The 11,674-nt window shown below is 38.5% G+C and overlaps 1 protein-coding gene across 1 annotated transcript; it reads right to left on the reverse strand.

The window, feature by feature from the left end:
* Positions 1 to 1,542: 1,542 nt before the first annotated feature.
* Positions 1,543 to 10,897, reverse strand: SLC10A2 (solute carrier family 10 member 2). The gene is made up of 6 exons (XM_005145252.2): positions 10,476 to 10,897; positions 7,093 to 7,211; positions 5,906 to 5,994; positions 3,470 to 3,645; positions 2,734 to 2,891; positions 1,543 to 1,676 (listed from the first exon to the last, which is right to left on the reverse strand). The coding sequence occupies exons 1-6, from the start codon at positions 10,895 to 10,897 to the stop codon at positions 1,543 to 1,545; spliced, it is 1,098 nt and encodes a 365-aa protein (XP_005145309.2).
* Between the last annotated feature and the right edge of the window lie 777 nt (positions 10,898 to 11,674).

Raw genomic sequence — 11,674 nt, forward strand, 5'->3', positions numbered from 1 at the left:
ATGACCACTTCCAACCCACCCCAGAAACGAAGCAGCTTCAAGCCTCACAGAACTCAGGCACGTTTTGAGACCCTTTCCCCCACATATGGTAGGTAGAAATAATTTATTCTTTGTTTAATATTGGGCACATTTCTGCAGCAGTGGAAAGCTACATGTAGGGAACTTAAATTCCACCATTTCAGTTTTGTTTGTAAAAAACCTGCCACATTAATTCACAACGCCTTGGAAGGTCCATCTGAATATGACAAAGAGGTGTATAGTTTCCATGTGTTGATAGTTGGCTCATTCTTGAATTTTTTTGGTCAGCCAACCTCTCACACATTCATCTGAAGTTCTCTGGATGTTTTCTTTACATAAAAACTACAGGACTAATGTTACTGAATGTATCCATAAAAAAAATTACAGCCACAAAAAGCTTAGTCTTTGTACTGTTTTGTACTGTTTCTCCTAGAATTATAACTCATTTTATCCACACACTTAAGACAGCTTTCCATACGTACTCTTGAATTTTCAGAGACAAATAATGCATGTGTACATCCAGTTATTTTTGTCTGTGGTTCATATAGTTAAAATCTTAAAGTTATCAACTGCACCAGTGTCTACATGTTGCAGGCACCTGGTAATTCAAATTTATTGAGTTCATGGAATAACAAAAGAATATAACTCTCTACAAACACTATTGTCTCCTGTTAACAGTGGTGAATCCCCTGGGCAAATCAGGGACAATTTTGCTCTGTTTCAAATGCATCCTTTTCAGTGCAGAAGTTGATAATCTCTTACACTTCCAAAATCTCAGCCTGCTTGTTTGCATACAGCAGTCACACTAAAATTGCTCTAGGCTTATGCCCTCAGCTTTGTCTCTGTTCATGTTTCCAGCACCTAGAAGACCCAGACTGAAGATTCAAAGCTGTTACTTTCTGTTACTTTGGGGGAGAAAAATAGTTGTAAGGTACTTGCACTTGTTAAAATCATAGCTTTAGTGCAAATTAATGCTTCAACCAATTGGTGCAGTGTAATGACTTTAGTCTGCTCAGGCTGACCTACATGAAACTTTATTTCATTATTAGCTTGTTCCAATTTCATGGTTGATTCATGTCCAGTGAAAGTCCTCCAGCCTTATCAGATCTTCCACATCAAATCTTGTTGCTGCTTAGGGCACTTTTACAACTGTTCTCTTTGTTGTGTGAGCTAACACTAGCAGATGGATTTACAGGATCATGGCTGGAGTTGGTAATGCAAATATCTGCTTGTTTTTCTTAGCAATAGCCCACCTTTATTCTGCCTTTCTTTAAATAAGCCATAAAAAAGCCATTAAATATCTTTTTTTAGGGAATTAGGTTCAAAGCCAGATTCAACAATTGTGGCAGAGACCATGTTAAAAATCAAAGTAGAAATCTTTCATAAGTTAATAGTTTCAAAATCTTACTGTACATTATCAGCAGAACTTCTTTTGTTAAAATATTTCCATAAAACAATGGCATGTGAAAAAATAGTTTTAAGTAAACCATATATCTTTTAGCTGGTGAGAAAAGAGATAATTGTCTATTTGTCTTCGTTTGGTACAAATCCTCCATTTACGTTAGCATGTGATGACGTTGATTTTGAATCCTCGCTTTGCTCTGTTTTCTCTATGTCTGTCTTTGTTTTGACCCGATGTCTTCTGTAAATACGGTAGCCTGAGGATTGGTATATATTTAGTATTAAATAAAGAAATTACAAAACTTGCCTGAAAAGGACACTATAGTAACATGTACCCATGCAACATTTCCTTCCTTACATTGCTAAAGCAGTTTCTTTAAAGCTATGTTTAAATATTTCATGTCAATAGCACTCATTGGTGGAAAAGTACTTTTAGAAAATAACAAGGAAAACATTTTAAATCCCATGTTTGGTGTTTGACCGCTTTGTGCTCCTGTTGTGTGCAATGACTTTTTAAAACATTACCTGTCTCCCTTGGGAAGTCTTTGGGCTCTTGGCTGGGTCTATGGGACTGATTTTTACTTCCATGTGAGTTCTGTTTGGCAGGATCTTGGACAAAGTTTGTCTGTCCCCACACCATTGCCTGACAGAGAGGTTGGAGTCGGGGCTGCACCTCGCAGGCTGTGTCATTAGGACAGTGCTCTGGTGTTGGGTAAGATGGCTGGTTTGGGAGTGGGAGCTCAATAATCAACAGCTGGTTTCAGGTGTGAGCCACAAGGACAAGGTCCCAACCGTTGGTAGATTAGTTGTTGTAGCACAGGTGCAACTCATGAGAGGTGTATGTGAGAGGGAAAAGGGACCTTTACCTCTAAGGGAAGATATTTTCTCACATTAGCTGTGAAACTAATACCTGTTGCCTTAACATCTGGTAGGAGGGGAGTTTGTGGGTATGGCCCTGCTGAGCAGCTGTACACCCAGGCACCCTAGAGCAGTGGAAGAAGATGCATTTGGCCTTCCTTAGCCAAAGATAGTAACAGTTCTGTGCTCAGTGCAGTCTCATGTGCCCAGCTGTAGGTGGTGGAGATGCCCTCCCTTGTGTTGTAAAAAACGAGTCTTCCAAGTTTTGAACTGAGCCTTGTATATTCCTAGTTATGTACTGGCAACAGCACAGTGGTGGTGCTTAGAAATCATTATGTACTTAACTATTTTCCATTTGATTATTTTTATCCCTTCTTGTTTTCTTCATATTCATGAAAAATGGGATAGCTAATAATCATAATTACAACTCTGTCATAGAAAATAGATATACTTTACCTCCTAAAATAATGAGTGCAAACAACAGCTGGAAAATGCTGTAGATGAGTGGGAAAGTAAACATCAGTTCAAGTTGTGCAGGAGTGAATGAGAGCTGTACTATAGTTGAACAGAGCTGAGTGTTTTGCATGCCTGTTTCCAGAGACACTGTACGACATCTAAAGGGAATAATACAAAACCAGTTGTGAAATAGCAGCCTTATGCTTTGCAATAATCTAGATAAGCAAGAAACATACAGAAATGGATAGCTAAGAAAATGGTATCTTTCAGCTCACGTAGTCAACAAAACACTCAAGTCATATATCTGTTACCACCAGAACACAACAATTTATGGCAGTTCAACAATCGTAAGGGACCATGATCCCTTCAAGCCACATGTGTGGCACTACCTCCCTCACTTTTAATGATGTTCTAGACTGCAAGCTGCTGCATCTTCATGAGAAATTTTGCTGCATTCCCAACCCACTTATAAGTCAGGTCTGTTTCACTCATTTGAAGTGTGGGACATGGGTGCATAAGGGGAAGACGTATGAACATCTGGAGGAAATAGTATAGTCAGAATCTGTGTATAAAAATGTGCACAAGTAGTTTTATCCTAGAAACAGGTTTGGGGAATGAGTGACCCTGAGCATAGCTAATGTTTAGGGAAGATTCTCAGCATTTATTAATCATTAAATAAAAATTTGTTTTCACAGTTGAAAAAGGCTACAGGTTTTTGTCATGGAGAATTCCATACCTGTTCCAAGACAGACCAGCTAAACGGGCCAGAAAGAATCCCAGGCAATAGCCAGCTGCTGGAAATATGGTGCCAATGATCCACAATTTAGGTGAGATAATCCAGGAGCCTCTGTAGAGTATTCCCCCAACCACAGCAATGAGCACGATAAGGATTGCTCCCACAATGGAACCGACCTGTCAGGGAAAAGAGGAAGGACTGTGTGAATAAGAGACTCCAACAAAATTCAGTGGCATCAAACATGGTGTCAAGCATGCCTGTGAGTGTCTCTGAGTGACTGAAACCTCTTATTAAGCATAAAACCCTGAAGTTTACAGCAACGTAATTCACAGCAGGTAGACAGATTAGATAGCTGCTTTTTTTCCCAGAGAGGAGATGTATGATGCATTTCAATGTGTTACTACAGATAAAGCTCAAGGCACAGCTATAATAGATATCTATAGCAAGTACCTGTAAAACTAGTCTCTTGAAGCCTTTGCTATAATTGTACTTAGAAATGGAGATTAAAATAAATTTCATAGGTGTGACATGAGCAAGGAATGGTGCACACATTAGAAAAATTTCTCCAGAGTTTTTGGGAAGCTGGCAACCTCGTAGCTGGTAGAATGCACTTTTTCTCCCCTCTTCTTGGGCAGTTACACTCTAGGGCTTAGTATAACGTATGCTAACTATATCCTAGACTGTTAGTGATGGCAAATTATTTTCGAGGTGGAGGGATAAATATTTAACGTGGCTGAAAATATGTGTTTGAAAACTGTGGATTTATATAGCACTTCTACATAGGTGTAGTCTCTGAGTTGATCTTATTTCCTGTGGCTGAATATACCAAGATCTTCACCACTGATTGATTGACAAAAAAAGTGGTAATTCAGCCTCTTCTCAATATCCAAGAGAAATGTCTGCCCTTATGGCATATGTTGTCAGGGATCTTACTCTCAGACTTCTGGGGCTAAGCTTAGGGTAATCCATTTCTCAGCTAAATGTGTATTTCCATTAAACTGGCTTTATCAGTCTTTGACTGAAGCCTCTTTAAGAGCACTGAGCAAACAAGTACTTTTGTTTGACTGAGCTATTAACCACATGCACCTAGGAAGAAGAAACATGGTCTGGCCTGACAAGCTCTTTTTTTTTTCACCTGGCACACTGTCCTTGTGCTCTTATCTCAATTTCTCACTATACAGACCTTAATCTGACAGCTACGGCTCAATTGCACTTGATGCTTCATTGTCCTGCATAAAGCAAACTGTCAATGGACCCTGCTGTGGGTTCCTCACCCACTTGGTAAGAAAAAGGATGAAACAGTGTTTTGCTGAGAGAGCAAATAGTGTTTCTTTTCATGTGAGTTTAAGTCCATTCTTTTCCGTTAACTGATTAAACAGGAACAGTACAGTTTTGAAACCAGCACTCAATAGTATCCAAGTTCATGAGCACTGTGAGTGCATTTAAAAATACAACAGAATAAACTAGTAGTCTGAGAAAATTGACTGACTTAAAAGAATTGTATTTGTGTTCTGTGTTTTCTGAGCTGACAGAAGAGACATGATAACAAAGCACAGCTAGAATAACAAGTTGCCAGAGTAGTCTTCTTCAAGAAAATTTAGCAAATATATGTGTTAGTAAGAATGGTTAACAAATACCAAGGGTACTCAGAACGTCTAACAGTCACTTTCATCCTAAACCTACTGATAAGAATGATTAATTTGCTGTTAACACTAAAATTAGCTGTAAACACTAAACAGCTATTTCAATAAAAATATTTAATAAAAATAACTAAATATTTTACTTTATATAATAATATAAATTGCATATGAAAGATAATATTTTCATAATCTTATATTACTATATAATTACATATAATTTATCATTATCATTTTTGAGAACAATTGTTTTTTACAAAAATAATTTTTTGATGCATCTGAAACTATCTTGCAAAGATATTTGAATTTTCTGAACAGTTTTGTTAGATTTTTTAGCAGTTGGAACATTTTCAAAATCTTTTTAAATAAAAATTGACTTCACACTCAGAATTGCCCACATAAATCAATGAACTGTTTAAAAAGTAGAAAGTTGTAGTTTTTTTTAATCCAGAATGTTTTTATTTTGTATTACCTTGCAGAGTAAAAATTGCTTCCAGTTGACCTGAATGATGTTCTTTCAATTTCAGTTTACATTATGAACTGAACTCAATTAATATCACAGTTGTAGCCAAAGACAAAAGTAGGTTATTTGGATAAGCATGGTTTCTAATAATGTATGCAGCTCATACATTCCCATGCAGGGAAAAGCAGCACATTTCTGCAGCATCTAATTTGTTTCTTGCTGAAAACTTCCAGGCTCTTATGAAGTCAGACACTAATGTTATGAATAGCAATGTACTGCCGCTGATTCCATAATTTGTCCATAAATACTAATGCTTCAGCCTTATATATATCTTACCTTAAGTATGATTTTTGCTTTTCTAGGCCATTTGTGGTTAACATATATTCCAAATGAAACAGGAACTACAAGAGCTACCAGTGAAAGTCCTTTGAAAAAAGAAGAGAGAAGTTAAGACCAAGTATCATGTCAGGAGGACTGAGACCGTGCAGCATGGCTGGGAGTACAGAGCAAGCCTTCAAAGGATGTTTCTGGTATGTGCACCCCAGAGCACGCATCCATGCTCTACCCACACCTGCCTATTTGCTTTTCTATAGAGTCTGTTACCTTTGGCAGCCTGTTGAAGTAATTGCCATTCTGCTGAGCTACATGCTCATTCACCTGCATCAGAAAGGCAGACAGAAATTTGAGTGTGCTAATCATCACTATCCTGTGATATGAGTAGCTATATTAACTGTTCATTTTGTCTGCAGGTGTTTTGCTACTGTACCATATCAACAAATGGTTTAGAGATTCTTTTGTCTTGTCCTCCCCCCTCCAGTATTTATTTTGAAAGCACGAGCAATGTATGTGATATTTTTTTCTCCCTCAGAACAATAGGAAATGAAATTGAAGAATATGAAAGTGATTCTGCTGGCTTTTAAGATTAGCACAACATGGAACCACACTTGATAAGCACTAGGGCCACAGCTCTGCAAAGCACTGGAGCATGTATTTCCAAACTCTTTGACTATTTTCTCTTTGTCGCTGGATGAGATTTTCAACAGGATGTCAAATGAAGCCACTTCTGGCGGTGTAGATTGCAGCTTTTCAAAGAGACTCAGCAGTTTTAATCACTTGCTTAATTATCCACATGTGCTTAAGTACTTTGCCAGATTATGGCCTCAGCACTTGCACTTTGCAGTGTTGTGCTTTAAAGCTGTTACAAACACTTTCATCCAGGGGAAGTAGCTATTCATGTACAAATGATTCTATATTCTTAACCCAGTACCTTGCAGGTCTCCAAACCATTTGGAAAGAAAAACATGCACAATCTTGTGATAAATATCTGTACAATATTTATAATGACTTCAAGTTTTTGTTCTTCAGAGCCATGGATGATGTGAAGTGATTGAGGTACTTAATTCCCATGGAAGCTATTAGAAAGTAGGAGGATAAATATTTTTCAAAATCTGGGATAATTTCTTCATGACTTCACATGGTGATGGTATAAAGGAGAAGGGGAAGTGCCGCTTCACTGGACTCACCAATGCTGTTGTAGGGGAGTACGATTGAGCTCGCATTAGTCCACATCTTAGTGTAAATAAAGAGGCAAAGTGGCATCATTCCCATTGCAAGTAGTGTGGAGCAAGTTGTCATGCTGATGCTGAAAAGAAATTGTGTAGATGGATAATTTATCTCATGCTCGTCTGTAGTCTTCGTAATTTTCTTGTTATGACTTCACAGCTTATGAAAAGTTGGGCAGGAAATGCTGCTGACTAGTCTATTTATCATGTATTTGAGGTTAGATAAAGGCTAACTGGAAGGAATTGCTTCTGCTGAAAAGAGAGAAACAAAATATCAACGTGTTCTGCAGCCACAGCACAATAACTTGCAGTGTAAATGAGGCAGTGAGGCAGGCATCCATCAGGAAGGTCTGTTGGCCAGTCTGTCTGCCTGCTGCCTGTCCCACTAGCTTCTGAGAAGGTGGCAAGCTGGACAGGGTCAGATCAACACTGAATGGAGTTTTTCATTATACCAGCATTTTTGGAGTGTTAAAATTTCACTCCAAAGTCAACAACATAAAAAAAATACTGTCTAGGTTGTATGTTGCAATAAAATCCCCTTTTCTGGCTTGTTTTGCTCTAGGCCAAAGAGTAGGTGACAAGAATTACTCAGTGAAGCTTAGCTTAAGTATTGCTGCTTCCTTTGTTTGTGCAAAGACATTTCTGTTTTAAAATATAAAATCTTGAAGCCATCAGGCCTGAAACACCTTGTAGTGACAGATGCATTCTGAGACAGGAATGAAGAAGGAGGAAAAGGGAAGATAGGTAAAGTAAGGCAGAAATTCTCAGAATTTGGGCAGAATAGACAAAATTATGTCTACAAATCACACTCCTCTGACATAAAAATAATGAGAGAGGGTTCTGGTTAAGGAACTTTGCAAACTCCCTTTTGAGTTTCACTTCTGATTTCTCTTTTATGTTGATCATCCTCAGGAAAGGGACTGCTGACCCTGTCCACACACTGGGAAGGTGCAGAGAAATCTATAACAATTAATACAGAAACCATAAGAATAACAGCATTCATTTTTGTCCCTTTGTCTCTTTGCTTCAGAGTCATTGCATAGAACTTTGTAGGAGCCTCAGCCAAGAAAGTTTGTACACACAGAGGAAAAAAACCCCAAACATTGGCTACAATTAAGATAAAATAGATAAGGGAGCTTATTTTTTCTTACCTCCAGATTTCCTACATTTTCATACTGTCCTTGTATATACATCCTGTTCCAGTCTGTACAGTGTCTGACCCTAGTCCCTGTTCTCACAGAAACTCCAAGGGGATTTGATAAAATGGATAAAAGAGATTATTTTTCCTACCTCCAGATTTCCTACATCTTTGTACTGTCCCTGTATCCTGCTCCAAAGTTTGCACATTCCCTAACCCCAGTCCCTGTTCTCACAGACACTCCTAGGGGAGCTGCGGAGGAGATGCTGTTTCAGAATCAGTTGTTTTTGTGAAATATCAAGAGGTGTCAAAACCAGATTTCCCTATGGGAAGCTGGGTCTGAGTTACTGAAAAAGGTATAAAAATTCATCCTTCATCTCTCTGTGATTATATGAGCAGTAGAAAACAAACTCCTGCTCTGACTTGTGGTCTGTTTGCTTTGGGAAGTTTTGAAGCAGGACTGTAGACAATTCTCATGGGTTGCTACTTATAAACAAAATATTATCAGCTAAACCCAAAACCTTGTCTGCCCTGATAGGCGGGCTTTCTATCATAATGTGCTGGCTCTAGAAACCAGCCAAGCTTACTTATATTGTTATTCTTCTATCAAGAACTGAAGACACTTGCATTGCTATTTCTGCTGTAGGTCACATATTATCTGGTCCCTGAGTTATTGTCTCAAAGGTACTGACCAAAATCCTTTGACTTCTTAAGGTAAATGCCTTTAGCTGAAGAACAACCTTTTATAGGTATTTTCAATTTACTTCACCCTCTGCCGGCATCCTGGGATATAAACCTTACTCATATTTACATGTATCATTGGTTCTCACTTTTACCATTGGTTTCAGTAGTGTGACTTTGAACATACAGAGCTGGGAAAGTATAGTTTAGCTCCGTACATTCTCCTAAGGAAAGACTAGGACAGGATTTCAGACTTGTGCTGGATATATTTCCATCTGTAGTTTCTTAGACCTGTATTTATTGAAATTAAGTGTCTTACACCTCCCTAATATCATAGGTCTTTTCTCCACAGTGAGGAAGTTGGTGATTAGCAGGGCTGACCTCATGCATAGTTCGAAAGCTGGTATTACATTAACACCTGCATATGACAGAAAAGCTCACAATTTTCAAAGGATGGAAAAAATGTCTTATTAAAGCTACAAATATTAACATTCTTAGTCTATTTGCCCTAGGTCGACAACTTTCTTACTTCTATTATTTTTTCCATTTCTAGTTCAGACTGGCGTATGATAAATTGGAGGAATGCTACAATTTATGTTTCTCTGTGGGAAACAGAAATGATCCTGGGTTTTTTTTTTTTTTTTTTTTTTTTTTACAGCAAAATAATCAGGATATAAAAATCAAAAGATGGCTCATTTTTAAAGGCTGTTAATGAACCCCCCATGGAATTTGCATCAAGAGTAGGGTTCACTTCTACTGCGTGTTTGATGTCCTAGGTGCCTTACATATCTGTCTCTGAATTCAGAGCATCCTGTCATTGAGACTGCCACAATCTGTCACAAAGCGTTTTTTTCATTGCCCCCCATATACAGGGCTGCCTTAGACAGTGCCTTCTAGCTTGTAAAACTTGCCTTCAGTTTGAGGACTTTGCAGAAAGTGCCAGGAGCAAATAGAATGACTGCAAGTGATTTTCATTTGTATTAGCTCCCAAAGAGATAATCTATGCCTGTCTATTCATCTTTTCCCACAAAAGGTAAATATCTGTCCACAAGTCGTCTTTCTCAAGAAACACTACTTCAAGAACTATTGCACAGCCACTATTTAGTACAGAGGATTCAGATCCTAAAATCCTTTGTTACACATATTTATTTCTTTTTTATGCTCAAGATGTTGGGAGAAACAAAAAAATCACAAAAGTAGTTCTAACTTGGACAAAGATTTCATAACCCTTGGTATCTTAGCGGTCTTCATAAATGTTATTTTCTGCAGGATCTGAAGATTTACAATAATGGCATTTTCTAATGTACACAATTCTGTTGTGGTATTTTCCTCATGAATTCTCACTGAACCAAGTATATTTGCTATTCTGTTTATATTTACTACTACTACAGTAACTAAACATCTTTACAAGAAAAAAGTTCCACTGTGCATGGGCCAGGAAACTAGGAAAAAAAGCAGAGAGTCTTTCTCAATATAAAGTAGAGCAAAAAACCAGATGAACTACTTATGGAATGGCTGATCTTACCTGAGGTCCATGTCCCCATCCACCCAGTAGGCGATGACATTGGAGGCTGTGCCTCCTGGACAGCATCCCATGATCAGCACCACAACAGCTTGAATAGGAAGCACGTCAAAGGCCAGGGACAGCAAGAAGCCTGTGAGAGGCATAATCCCAAACTGGCAAAGGAAACCCACAAAAATACCCCAGGGTCTTTTTATGTGGCCCCAGAATCGCTCAAGTTCCACATTGCAACCCATGGAGAACATCACCAAAGCCAGCATGATCGTTAGAACAGTACTTAAAACTACACTCAAAGTTTCATTAAAATTATCTTCTGGTAACACACAAGATGTGCCATTGCAAATAGTAGCATTTGCTGGACAAGCCGTGGAGTTTTCTGCCAAAGGTCTGACGTTAAATTGCTGGGAAAGAAGATATGCCTGCATTTTGAAATACAGAACAGTTCAGTACATCCGAGGCAAACTTTCAAGCCTGTCTAAATGGTTGTTTGTCAGTGACTGCTTTTAAATGATCCAGGAAGCAATAAAGTGCAATAAATACTTGAACACTTTTACTATTCTTGCAGGGTTTGGCACAGTGCTGATTCATATAGTTATAAAAGTTGCACTTGCTTGGTACAATGACAATTAATCATTTATTCATATGATAATGAGGAATCCCACATCAAGAGAATAGCTGTGTTAATCTTTAAGGGTGCAAAGGAGGCTTGTGGTGTAGTTGAGCACGTGAAATGAGAATCACAGGAGGAAGATAAAGTTTACACTTGATTCTCTGAATTTCTTGCATGCCTCTGGGAGAGCCACTCATGCATGCACTGTCACTGGCATTACAGGGGTCTGTGGGGTGACAGATCAAGATGCAGGAAACCACAAATAGAGGTCCTGAGCTAGGATTTGAAACTGCAACCCTTGCTAAGTGATGCAGCATTCACTGAGGCACACAGGCTTGTTTAAATGTGATGGGATTCTCATTTGGTTGTATTTCTAGAAGTTACTACTGGTGCACAGTGATAACTCTACCACAGGACTGTGTGCATGTTTGTGTTACTTTTGGCTCCTAAATGTAATTGTTAGGTAATCTTTCTGATTCCTTCTCAGCGTCCATGTAATCCTGAGGATGGTGAAGATCCCTGGCTGCAAAGTTTCCCATGAAGCAGTCTGCTAAAGAGCTGCTTGCACATGGCTTTGACGCATGGAGAACCT

The sequence above is a fragment of the Melopsittacus undulatus genome, chromosome 2 (genome assembly GCF_012275295.1).
Source record: "Melopsittacus undulatus isolate bMelUnd1 chromosome 2, bMelUnd1.mat.Z, whole genome shotgun sequence".
Lineage (NCBI taxonomy): Eukaryota > Metazoa > Chordata > Aves > Psittaciformes > Psittaculidae > Melopsittacus > Melopsittacus undulatus.